The sequence below is a fragment of the Somniosus microcephalus genome, chromosome 32 (genome assembly GCF_052327205.1).
Source record: "Somniosus microcephalus isolate GS21.2 chromosome 32, FLI_Smic_1.0, whole genome shotgun sequence".
NCBI classification, from domain to species: Eukaryota; Metazoa; Chordata; class Chondrichthyes; order Squaliformes; family Somniosidae; genus Somniosus; species Somniosus microcephalus.
The window spans coordinates 18,277,616-18,290,611 of NC_141018.1; the positions used below are offsets into that span (position 1 = coordinate 18,277,616).

Here is a 12,996-nt window from a genome sequence, read left to right on the forward strand (position 1 = left end):
TGCTTCTTCTGCTGTCTGACTTTTTTAAAGTTCATTCCCGGGATGTGGGCGTCGCTGGCAAGGCCGGCATTTATTGCCCGTCTCTAATTACCCTGATACAACTGCCAGTTAAGAGTCAACCACATTAGTGTGGGACTGGAGTCACAAATAGGCCCAGACCGGATAAGGACGGCAGGTTTCCTTCCCTAAAGTGCATTAGTGAACCAGTTGGGTGTTTTTTTCAACAACCTAATGGCTTCATGGTCACTTTTACTGACACCACCTTTTTATTTCCAGATCTTCTAAACTTAATCCATATCCTCAGACTGCCGTGGTGGGATTTGAACTCATTTTCATTTGGATTTAGTCCAGGCCCCTGGATCACTAGTCCAGTAACATAACCACTACAGCCCCGTAACCGGTATATTTTGCCACCCGAGTCCTCGAGGGCCATTTACAGAAAACTTTCTGGTATCCGGCACTGACGGGACCGAGCTGGTGCCGTACCATCAAAACTGCCGTAGAAACCAGCGCTAATGTTAAAACATACGGAGCTTTTGAGCGCCGTGTGAATCAACAAACCCTGTTGCTTAGCAACAGCTTCAAAACAGTCGGCCGCAGCTTAAAGGCATCTCTGTAGCTAAGCAACAGCTTCAGCTAGACCTTGCAGAGCCTGACTGGAAAAAAAAAAAAGCAACGAGAAGTAAAAAAACTTATAGGAAACGGCTCCTGAATTTTGCCGGTAGATAGAGCTTTCCGGACATTTAACCTCCGGTTAAACGAAAGTTTCCTGTATTTGTTAAGTGCAGTCAAAAATCTACCAGAGGTTAATTATTTTCTACGGTGACTGTTGGTATCATCCTGGGAGGGTGGAAAGGGTTGCCAATATAAGGATTTTACCTCAGTCCGCGGCCAATCCTCCTTAATAGGCCTGTAATCCAGTGCTGACCTTTTTAGGTCTCACGTGGATTTGTAGATCAGTGTTCGACTTACCTATGGAACTACAGTATATAGTTTTTAGAATTTACGACACAAAAACAGGCCATTCGGCCCAACTGGTCTGTGCCGGTGTTTATGCTCCACACGAGCCTCCTCCCACCCTACTTTATCTAACCCTGTCAGCATATCCTATTCCTTTCTCCCTCGTGTACTTATCTAGCTTCCCCTTGATTTGGGTATGAAATATAACATTTCGGTTTGGTATTTTCCGTTTTTTTGAGCAGGTTTATTTCTGAATGAATGACTAGATCAGCTGTACTAATTGGATATTTTTGATCTGGGGGAGATTAAGGAAGAGCGGACATCCAGCGTAAGGTGTATGATCCTTGAGCCCTTGTCAGAAGATGATGATCAATGGCCTTTGATCAACGAATCATTCACGAGCAAAACTTCTGGAAGTTTTATTAACGGCTTTTTTTTTCTCCCGTCTCCTCCAGGTGTTGCTGTTTCTTCAAGAGGAAAAGGAAGAAGGCCGCAAATAGGCACAAATGACTGCAGCTCTCAAGGGACTGCGAGGCTCTGCTTGCATGTTCAACTCCTTTCATTCTGGATGAGAATGCCACCTGACTGGTTGAGAAGCTTCAGGACTGATCTTTATTTTGTTTTTGTTTTTTTTGCCTGTGCCTGTGTGTCCTCCGCTGGGGAAAAGGATCCTTTTTTTTTTCTCCTTCAACACTCAGGCTCAATTGCACTTCTTAAAATGACCAATTCCCGGCGAGACCGACACAAGACACTCGTCCTGGGCTTTTCTGTTTTCTTGGCTGCGGGTGGAGGGGAGGGGGGGCCGGAGGGGAAAGGGGAGAACCCAGGCTATTACCACCCACCCTCCACCCCGAACTGCCGGGGGGGGGGGGGGCCGAGAGACTCACCGTGGGTACAGATAGACTCTCTGTGCAGAGACTCCCACCAGAGCACGAGAAGTCAGCCAAACTGACAGTGGCGGCACGGGCGGAAATAGGTGCATTTGTCGCAACAAAAAAAATGGTTGTTCTATTTTGTGATGTAGCATACAAGCTGTGAGAAATTTACAATCTACTGTTTTATTTCCCCCCTCCCTCCCCCCACTATTCAGCCTTTTCTTGACTTCGTTTGCAACTTTCAGGCCGCTGGCAGATGTGTTTTTTTGTGTATGTCGTCTGAAGTAATTTTTTTAAGAAAAAAAAGAGGTGGGCTCTTTTGCTTTCTTAAGGTGCACTTAAATGTAGGGGTGGGTGGGTGTGTATTGTCGCTGGTATCCAGAATCAATCAAAGAGCAAACGCAATGTGGATTGTGAACACACACTGGCTGCTGCAGTAATTTTCAAGCCAGTACTGCCACTTTTTAAATGTGTTTTTAGTTTGAAATCTTGACGGGTTATATCCAAAGAGCAGAAAACAGCATTAATTCCCCCACCCCCCCTCCCTCCCTGAGAGTTGATTTATTTTTTGCTTCTCGTAAGTGGGATGCCTACAAATGTCACAAGCCTTCGACAAGAGCACCTGATTTAAGAACTACTGCGAATCGGTTGCCAAAATTGAATGAACAGCTTTTTTTAAATGTTTGAGGTAGTTTCACTGGACAAAAAAGAAAAGTAGGTATTAGCACTGCAGGGGTGGGGTGGTGTCTTCTCAAGGGATGCACTCTTCTGACTCCGGCCAGGTAGACTCGAAGCTTTTCCGTCTCCATCTCAATTCAATTCAATTCAAATCGCTTTATTGGCATGACAAGTTACATCTTATGTTGCCAAAGCATTGGAAAACATTCATGTTCTCTCTCATTGTGGTTAATGTACGAATGTTCTCAATCTTTCTAAGGTCCCAAAGAGTAGCGTTCTTTTCATAACATGCAAGTACCAACTTGAAAGGATTGAATTCATTGGGATTATTTCCAGTGTTTGATGGGAAGTGGGTTGGGGGGGTGGTGGCGGCGGGGTGGGTTGGGGTGGGGCTGGGAGCAGAGTAATTTACCCTCTGTGATGTATTCAGAAATTCGATCCTTAAGCAGACTCCGTCCCTGCTGGCCAGTGACTGCGGAGATTCTTGCTTAAGGCTGCTGTATCCTCAGGAAGCCGCAAAGTGCCTGTGGCTTTACTCGCCATCCTCGTGCTGCTGTGCCCCCCAAGGTTGGCCAAGCATTGAGCGTTAAAGGCGAGCGCACGGCAACTGACTATTTGCCAGAAACCGTCCCCCCTAGTTTTACAAGGGTTAGGAAGCTCGGTTGATGCAGAAACACTTGACGCAAATTTGAGCAATGAGATGTCGCCCTCCCCCCCCCCCCCCCCCCAACATCGAACCTATAACGCCTGGACGTGACATCACTGGGCCTTGGCTTGGTTTCAGACATTAACCATGCCATAACTGGTGCCCCAAGCAGGGTACAATGCAGTTACCTTTCCATAGCAACGTAAACGCAACCAAAGTATTTCCAAAATGCAGTGAGCTCATCGAGTTTGGGTAGTTCTGGCCATTCATATGTGACTCATTGGACTTGTTAGATTTGAATTTGGAGAAACTCTAGACGGAGACGAAATTGAGGACAAGTTCAGAATTTATTAAAACAACCAAGAGAACTTGTGCACAAGGGAGAGCCACCCAGCTTCCTCAAGCTAGGGGTGCACTCTCCCTTGTGTGCACAAGTTCTCTTGGTTTTAATAAATTCTGAACTTGTCCTCAATTCCGTCTCCGCCTGGAGTTTCTCCAGATTCCAATCTAACAGACTGGACCAGGTTGTGATTATTGGCTGTAACATCACCGAGCCCCGGTTACCCCCTCTGAAGCCCTTAGACTGAAGCGATGCAATGTCACCGTGGACATCACGAGGTCCAGCTCACTTCAGAAATCCAAATAGGTGTAGCAAGGCACGTAAAGATCCTGAAGAGATATCTGTAGGCGGGAGACCCACAAAGCCCTTTTGTTGCAGTTCCGCCTGCGTCACTGTCGGGATAAGTATCTGCGTTGACCTGGGGTAGAAGCGGGCTTTGCACCAGGAAACTAAAAAAAAAAAAAAATCTTTACCGAGGGCAGTCAGTAGCTCGCGTGACGAAGAATGCTCCTCTCTATCCAGAAGACTGGGTGCGAGTTCTACGGCTGATTATCACTTCACCTGGTGACCTCCTGGTGTAAGTAGAGCACGACAGGAAGCCAAACATTCCATTGCATAGGAAGAAAAGGCTGGCGTTGGCCAGCTCGTATTGCCACACGCACTCCTTAATCTGTCCTGGAGTTTAGATTTAGTAGATAGAAGCACAGGACCGTGCTCAGGGGCTGGGAGGAAGCAATCTGAAGTAATGTTCTCAAGAGATGCGCAAATGATTTGAATGTCCTTTTGTGGTCTCATCATACAAAAATGTTAACACTGTTATCTGTTTAATATTCTGCTCTTTTTAACACTGAAAAAAAGGTGCTGGTTTTAATTACCAGATTGTGCAGCGACACTGTTTTAATGGCTTGTCGGAAAATAATTAATTATTTTAATTGACAATTTTTCTGCGAGAAAAAGAAATACAGCTTTTTAAAGGCTCGGGGGGGGGGGAGTCACGATTTTCTGAACGAGACGTTATTCCTTAAAACGGTCAGTTCCTCAGGCCAGCAGCTTACACGCTTCGAGATGTTCCCACTCAAAACATGAAAGCCCCAAGAGCTTTGGGGAGCTGTTAAACTGTGACTGACTGCACTGCATAGAAACAGGTTGGTCCGAGTACAGGAACCAAAATCCCAGCTGTCTGGTCTGGACAGTTCCGATCCAAATTCTCCAGCCCTATATCCAGGTATCCTGCCAGTCTGACAGGTTAACTTATTGGTGTGGCTAACTCTGTGCCCAACCTGTTGACTCAATAAGTACAATCTACTCTTAATGCATAACTTGAATTATGTTAATGCCTGCTGTGCAATTTTATTTAAATTGCTTAATTCAAACCACTGGTTAATTCAACTTTTTTTTCCCAAGCAAAATACAACCTTGAATTAACAGTAGACTGTACTTTAATTTGTGAGATCAGGAACCTCACACCTGTATCGATTCTACTTGTATTTAACCATTCCATGCTGTAACTTCGAAAGGACTTAAGTTTTTTTTGTGAAAGTAACTAATGGAGCAACAGAGAGACAAAAAAACTAAATCAGGAAACTGAGAAAGACCGCCCCCCAGCAACAACAGCAAAAAAAACAAACACTCCGCGTTGGGACTGTACAGGTACAAGTGCAATATATTACCCGCATTGCATTCACAGAGCTCCGTTAGCGTTGGAGGGAGATTGCATTCTTGAGGCTAGGAAGCACTCCCAAGTGCTCGAGCTTGAAATGTTTCACAGACCCTTGCACGTCTCTGGGCCCACGATGCCCTGAGCCGGCAGGGAGCTCCGCTTTCTTGCCCTTCAAGAGGTGAGCGCGCTGGGAGCGCTGCGAACACCGCTGGCTTCTTACTGCAGTGCTGGTAGCGCAGTTAAAGCACGAGGCGCCTTGTCACCTCCCCGGCAACCCAGACAGACGCACGGGTTATGCGTTCCAGGAGGCAGCTCCATAAGAATCGAAAAGAACAAAATGATTGCACAGGGCATTAGCTGCAACTTAATCTTACAATGTGTTTTTTTTTGTTATTTAATTAGTACGCCTTTCTTATAGTCTTATGAATTCCGTGCAAATTTTATTTTTTAAAAGTTTTGTTGAAAATGTTTATCTGTTTATATTTTTTCTCCACTTCTCATAAAACAAAAACTCCGAACACCTTGGCATGCCCCTTTAAGACATTCCAGCTTTCCCAGAAGCTCCTATGTTGGTTCCTTAAAGGAGCACATGAGTGTCTACCAAGATTCGAAAATAGATTTGGCCCATTTGGGAGGGTCTATCCACTTTCGGGAGTTTTAATGTTTCCCGATGAGATGACTTCCACATTGCTGAAAGTAAATAGTGCTAAAATTTCTGCCGGGTAGAGCAACTTATAAACTACCTTTTACAAAATACAGATTAGTAGCTGTGCGTGTGTTTTATTTTTAACACTTTGTGACATTCCAGTAGTGGAAAATGTTATGAAATGGAAGGCCCACAAAAAAACACTGGCAATGACCTCTTAAAGGGGCAGGTCAGACCAACTCTTTCGAGTGGCCTTGGCCTCTGTCTCAGATTCTCTCTCTGCCTTGTTAAGTGTTTTCTTTTCTCCATTTGTATTAATCGTTCCTGAGTTGCACTGTTGGGAGAGGCTTGGAACTACCTGAGGTAATGTACAGAATTGATTTTTTTTATTTTAGGGGCCCAGTACAGACCCATCAGAGATTCCTTAAAATGTCGGTGTTTGGGGCTTTGTTCTTTGATCAGTGCTGTAAGAACTCATACTTGAACAAGATCGTGCAACCTTAATCGTTTATCGCTACAGTGGAGCCTATAATATCCGGTCACTTCAGGACGAAACCAATCCCGAAACATTCCCTGAATCTGCTTACAATTGTAGCTTTCAGGTGTAACATTATTTAGACTAGACAACATTGCAAGTTTCGTTCTCTCTCTCTCTCTTTCCCCCCCCCCCCCCCCCCCCAATTAACTGATTAGTCAGGACCAGGTTCCTTTAAGTATTGTCCTAACTTTTTCTAAAGCAACCAAAACCAGTGGGTCTGCTTAGACGGGAAAGCTTTTATTTAATCAAAGTGACTGGGTGATCAGGTTTCACTATCAATGGGACTTTTTTTTTGTTCTGTCCTTGAGAGTGCGAGTAAAAACTGTGTTTTTACTCACTGTGCTGTTGTAAATATAGCACTCGAATGGTAGTTCTGCATGAGTTTCTAAATAAAATTCACTAAATTCCAGACTCTAATAATCACACACAAAACCGTAAGTATCTATTTTTTGGTTTGTGTTCATCTTTTATAACTGTTGCCCTTTGTGCTGCTCGTTCTGTATCCGTGGGGAAGGGATTTCAGGAGTTGGGCCACAGTTTTGTTTTTGTAAACTGTATAAAATGCAACCGTGGAAATCTGTTTTTTTTTAAATGAATGCTTGAATGTGTGTCTCCTTTTCTTGCTGAAATGACCTTTTGTTCTGATTTTTTTTTAGTATTTAATTTTTTTCTAAATTTGAGAATTAAATAGTTTATATGTGCAGTCCTGGCGCTCGCCTGCTAAACCTGCTGTGAAAGCTGGAACGGTCTCTCTCTCTGAACTGTGTGTATGTGAAAGCTCCTAAGTAGTGGCCTGATTGAGCCTTTGCTGGCATCAGTCTCTGGGGAAATACCGATAATGTTACTTAGAAATGTGCAGAATTATAAGCTGAGTTGCAGAGCTTGTCTCCAAGTTGAAACAGGCCCAAATGCCATTAACATTTCTCTTGCTGTGCTTGTTGCTCAGAATATTGCCTCTTACCAGGGGTCAGATACACGGGTTTGTCCAGTCTCTTGCAACGTAAACCAATTGACAAAAATCTGCACCTGAACAGCCTTTTCCTCCTGGCGGGCTCTTACCTCCAAACAGATTAGCAATACACCCACTGCCAGCACTGCGCAAAGCGATGTGCTCAGTATGTCCCAATCCCCCTACCCCTGAGGTATCTGGTTCTGCAGAGTGTCTTATTTAGTGAGCCAACTGAGATCTAATAATACTCCTGATACGTTACAGGGAGCGAGTGCAAAATTGCGTTGCTTTAACATTTTAACAGGAGTATAATGTACCCTTAACTCTTTGAGGGTCGTTTTTCTTTAAATATATATTTGTGTTCATTAAGGTGCAGGATGTCAGCGCTGGGGACTGAAGCACTCTTTCCCACCCCCCGCCTCACTTTTTGCACCTGGCATCAGACCTGAGCCGCCCTCAGTTGGGTACGGCATGGGTCAGTTGAATGAAGTAGTCTCCACTTTGCGTCCCCCCCCCCCAGCAATGTGCCTTAACCCCAACCTCAAAGTCCTTGCCCACTGTACAATGTGACGTTTTGATTTCCGACATCTGCCATACCCCACCCTCCCACAGAAACATAGAAAAATAGGAGCAGGAGTTGGCCATTTGGCCCTTCGAGCCTACTCCGCCATTCAGTATGATCATGGCTGATCCTCCATCTCAATACCATATTCCCGCTCTCTCCTCATACCCCTTGATGCCTTTTGTGTCCAGAAATCTATCTATCTCCTTAAATATATTCAGTGACTTGGCCTCCACAGCCTTCTGTGGTAGAGAATTCCACAGGTTCACCACCCTCTGAGTGAAGAAATTTCTCATCTCAGTCCTAAATGTCCTACCCCTTTTCCTGAGACTGTGACCCCTCGTTCTAGACCCCCCCAGCCAGGGGAAACATCCTCCCTGCATCCAGTCTGTCTAGCCCTGTCAGAATTTTATACATTTCAATGAGATCCCCTCATTCTTCTAAACTCTAGTGAATACAGGCCTAGTCGACCCAATCTCTCCTCATATGACAGTCCTGCCATCCCAGGAATCCGTCTGGTGAACCTTCGCTGCACTCAATGGCAAGTATATCCTTTCATAGGTAAGGAGACCAAAACTGCACACAGTACTCCAGGTGTGGTCTCACCAAGGCCATGTATAACTGTAGTAGCAGTGACCATTCTGAATGGGAATGCCAATTTGTGCTAAACACGAGCTTACCACATTTGTTCGAGTGGGTGCCCACTAGCAACTGAAGTGACGGTTCAAGCGCGACCAAGGTCGTTCAAGCCATGGGTCTGGGCTGGATTCAAACCCGAGTTCCACGGGGTGAAAGAGCAGCAATACTGATCTTCGGTGCTAAAATAAGTTGATCTCGAACCCTAATTGTCCCGTCTCAGCAAGTCAGCCAGAGTGACCCCTGCGCAGCAGGTGCTGCCCTAGGAAAGGGGATTTGGCTGCAGGTGGGTTTAGCAAAACCCCGCAGCTGCGATTCCATGAGCCCACCTGCACTCGAATGTCATGGTAACAGATGCTGATCAGCTTGCAATTCCTTCAAAACTTAACTACAATTTTTTTTCCTCCAAATGGTTGGTGGAAATATTAGCAATTCCTCATCCAATTAAAAGTCTACCGTCCTTGCAGCCATGTCGTAAATGCTGTCGGGCACCCAACAAACTGCAGTGAAACCTTACTAAGTCTGTACCAGCATATCCGCTTGGAGACAAATACTGTACCAGCTAACCACCACCTTAAGGTGCTGATCAAAAGTGGTGTGCTCAAGGTGGTGGTTAGCCGGTACAGTATTTGCAGTGTAGTGAGCTCAGGATCACTCGCACTACTGCTGGCCCTTGGCACTATACAGTTGGTTCTACGATTGATCTTAAACTGCAAGTGTAAACGGCCCGCGCCAGCTGGTCCCTCCTGGGCCCCCATACCAGCTGGTTCTCCCCACCGCGCTCCAACTGACCTTGTGCAGATGGAACACGAGGGATTTATTTATTTATCAGAAATTGCAAAGCTCTCTTCTGAGGTTCAGTCTTTACAGTGCGCTGTAATGTTACCATGTCAGTCAGTGGGTAGCACCCTCGCCTCAGAGTCAGAAGGTCGTGGGTTCAAGTCCCACTCCAGAGACTTGAGCACAAAAATCTAGGCCGACACTCCAGTGCAGTGCTGAGGGAGTGCCGCACTGTCGGAGGTGCCGTCTCACAGACGTTAAACTGAGATCCTGTCTGCTCTCTCAGGTGGAGGTTAAAAAACCCCATGGCACTATTTCGAAGAGGAGCAGGGGCGTTATCCTCGGATACCTGGGGTCAATATTTATCCCTCAATCAACGTAACCAAAAAAAAGATTATCAGGTCATTATCACATTGCTATTGGCGGGATTTTGCTGTGTGGCAATTGGCTGCCTTGTTTCCCACATTACAACAGTGACTACACTTCAAAAGCACTTCATTGGCTGTAAAGCTTTGGGCCGTCCGGTGGTCGTGAAAGGCGCTATATAAATGCAAATCTTTTTCTTTTCACACAGCCATAGCCTGGCTACAGCTGATCCAACATTGCTACCGAGGTTCAATTTGAAATACTGTACCTGTTTAGCTGGCAGGCCGTTAATAGGAGGGGTTTAAAAACACAGATCGAGACCAAAATAAGTTGTCCGCTTCCTGAATAGCGGCTGGTCTGCTTAGCGGGTTAAATTGGTATGTCTTAATGTCTTGAAGCAGGAGTGATTGACGTGCGAGGTTCTGCTGTGTCACCCAGTGCTTGCTGAGCTGCTAAAGCTGCACAGTTGGGCTTGACTGCGGGGGGGTGATATGCTTTTGACTCTGATGTTTTTGCAGGTTGAGTGTTGCCTGTTCATTGTTCCCAGCCTGATGGCCAATTATTGTCCAATGCTCAACGCTGCAGCCAGAGACACGGTTATTAACCTGAGGTCACGCAGTGAGGTCAATGGGCACTGCTGTGTAAATATATTTATTATGTTTTTTTTTGTTTGTAAGGTATGCGGCATTGGTTTGCGTGTTTTCGTATCAAAGTGGGCATTAGGCGGGAACAGGCAATAAGGCCAATGGTTTCTAACCCCGGCAGGATAGGAGCCTATCTCTGGCACGCTGCGAGAGTTTGCTGGTTATAAGGCACACTCCTCCTGCACGGAATGGGTTAAGAATATAATGTACAATTCTTAAATGAAAGCATCTTCCCCTCTCCAAACAACGGGTTTCAATGGAATTTTACTTAACTGCCTTAGTCACTGACCAATGGTGCAGGAACACTAACCTGCGATGTAACCACACCAACTACAAATGTCCTTCACATGCAAGATTTGATTGGTGGACAGGAGATGGGATCGCTGATGAAATGAAGCGAGCCCATTCAGTCATCCTTCAAGTTGGAGATTTTGGAGAACCATTTGATCTCTTTCCCATCCCGCAGTAATTGAAAGGGAAATGTCCCACCGAATTGCAACCATAATTCGAATTGTTATATAGGTAAGCATCTCTTGTTTGCACCTCTTGTCGCCCTTGATTGCTGTGCTTTGTGGCTTAAAATGGCCCCCGTTAGAGCAGACATTTTGAGGAGCACTCCGTCTGATGCCCCGCTAATATTTCAATCCAACAACCCCATGAACCTCCTGATGGTACGGCAGGGGAGTTCAAAAGGTTCTCTGGTTGCCCAAGGTTCTCGAGCCTATACGGTGGTAACCATGGCAATCGAGCTAACCCTGTGTAGTTATTTCTCCCTGCATTCAGGATTATGTGGTCGTTCACTAAAATACTTGGCATTCTTCAATTCTACGGAACTCCTAGAAGAAGTCCAAAATTAATTAAGTCACTCGCATTAAATACAGGATTCATTTGTTCAGCTGATTGCGGGGAAGCGCACTTTGCTCACCTTACTTGGAGCCCCTGTCTTGGCCTATCTACCGAAGGCTTGGGGGGGGGGGGGGGGGAGCGCGGGGGAGAGGAGGTGGTGACATTTCTGGAACAACCAGGATAGAATCGCATGTCTCCACATCGCTCCCAGGTCCCCCCTGTACCTCAGAGTGGGATTATAGATGTTGTGGTCAGGTGATGTGCCCATCTAAACCCAGCAGAGGCAGCTTCGCAGATTAGTGTTTGGAAACCTGAGCTTTTGCCCTTGTTTTGTGAAGGGCAAATCTAGAAGAGTGCAGCCTTTTAAACTCCCCCCTCCCACCCCACCTCCAAAAAAAAAAAAAAAAAAAAAATGGTCTGGCGGCATCTGGCTCCAAAAAATAAATCTGGAGTGCTGATGGCTAAAAGCATATGGAAATCAATATTGTTATTGCATGAAATACTTGACTATCGAGGGACTGCTTTGTAGCTCAGAGTTGGGGGGTGCACTTATTTTGTAATGATTTGTCGATATTAATGCTCTGTAGTTTAAAATTTAAAAGGCAAATGTCTTTGACTCCAAAATGATAATTCTACCTAAAATAAGAACAGAAAATGCTGGTAACACTCAGCAGGACAGGCAGCACCTGTGGAGACAGGGAAACGGCGTTAACGTTTCTGGTGATGAAAGGTCGTCGACCTGAAACGTTAACTCTTGTTTCTCTCCCACAGATGCTGCCTGACTTGCTCAGTGTTTCCTGTTCTTCTTTCAGATTTCCAGCATCCGCAGTGTTTTACTCTTGTGATAATTCTACCCAATAACCTTTGACACTACATTTCATCCTGCGTGTTGCCAGCACTGCCCCCCTCCCCCAGGGATCTACAGTCTGTGTTTGGAGCATGTCTCTGGAATGCGCCTTTCAGAAGAACGCCTTCATTGATAAAGCTGCTTTGCATCCAGTCCTAGATGTCCACGAAGAAGCAGGGCTACTTGTATTTTTGATGGGGACGTTTGTTTTCCTGGGCTTCGCGTGCAGGAGTTTGTATTATTCCACAATGGATAGAAAATCATTTTCCCTGATCTTGAGTTGCAACAGTCAATTGACACTGTCTTTGTTTGGTGCTGTGATGTAAAGTGAAGGCCCGTATTCACCCAGGCCCAGCTTTGCCAGCCCAATGTCCTTACGTTTGTTTTCTTTGCCCCTTTCATTCGGGTTGGATAGGACCTTCTGTGTGTTCGGAAGTAGAAACTGCAAGGTTGCACAGTCTTATCATTGTACTGTAGAAATGTTCCATTGTAAAATTCCAATTAAAACTGACGTTATTTCTACAGCACTTTTTATTTTGTGATGTACAGGGTCTGCACTTAATGCTGCTTAGCAAAAAACACTTAGCATGTTGAGCTTTTAATAGTCATTTCCACATTAAGTATTTAAAAATTCTCATCCTTATTTTCAAATCTCTCCGCGGCCTCGCCCCTCCCTATCTCTGTCAATTCCTCCAGCCCTACAACCCTCCGAGATCTCTGTGCTCCTCCAGTTCTGGCCTCTTGAGCATCCCCGATTTTAACCGCTCCACCATTGGTGGCCATGCCTTCAGCTGCCAAGGCCCTAAGCTCTGGAATTCCCTCCCTAAACCTTTCCGCCTCTCTACCTCACCTTTAAGCCTTAATACTCTTTGACCAAGTCTGCCCTAATATCTCCTTATGTGGCTCGGCGTCACATTTGCTTTATAAGAACATAAGAAATAGGAGCAGGAGTAGGCCAATCGGCCCCTCGAGCCTGCTCCGCCATTCAATAAGATCATGGCTGATCTGATCCTAACCGCCAAT

General features: G+C 45.5%; 1 protein-coding gene across 4 annotated transcripts in view; it reads left to right on the forward strand.

Moving 5' to 3' along the window:
* LOC147097313 (casein kinase I-like) overlaps window positions 1-12,495 on the forward strand; it is a 226,966-nt gene extending 214,471 nt beyond the window's left edge. For all 4 annotated transcript variants that reach the window (XM_085972180.1, XM_085972184.1, XM_085972181.1 and 1 more), the window contains one exon: window positions 1,416-12,495. In XM_085972180.1, coding sequence (XP_085828306.1) covers window positions 1,416-1,470 — 55 coding nt within the window. In that variant the 3' untranslated portion in view covers window positions 1,471-12,495. The remainder of the gene's footprint in view (window positions 1-1,415) is intronic.
* Window positions 12,496-12,996: the final 501 nt, after the last annotated feature.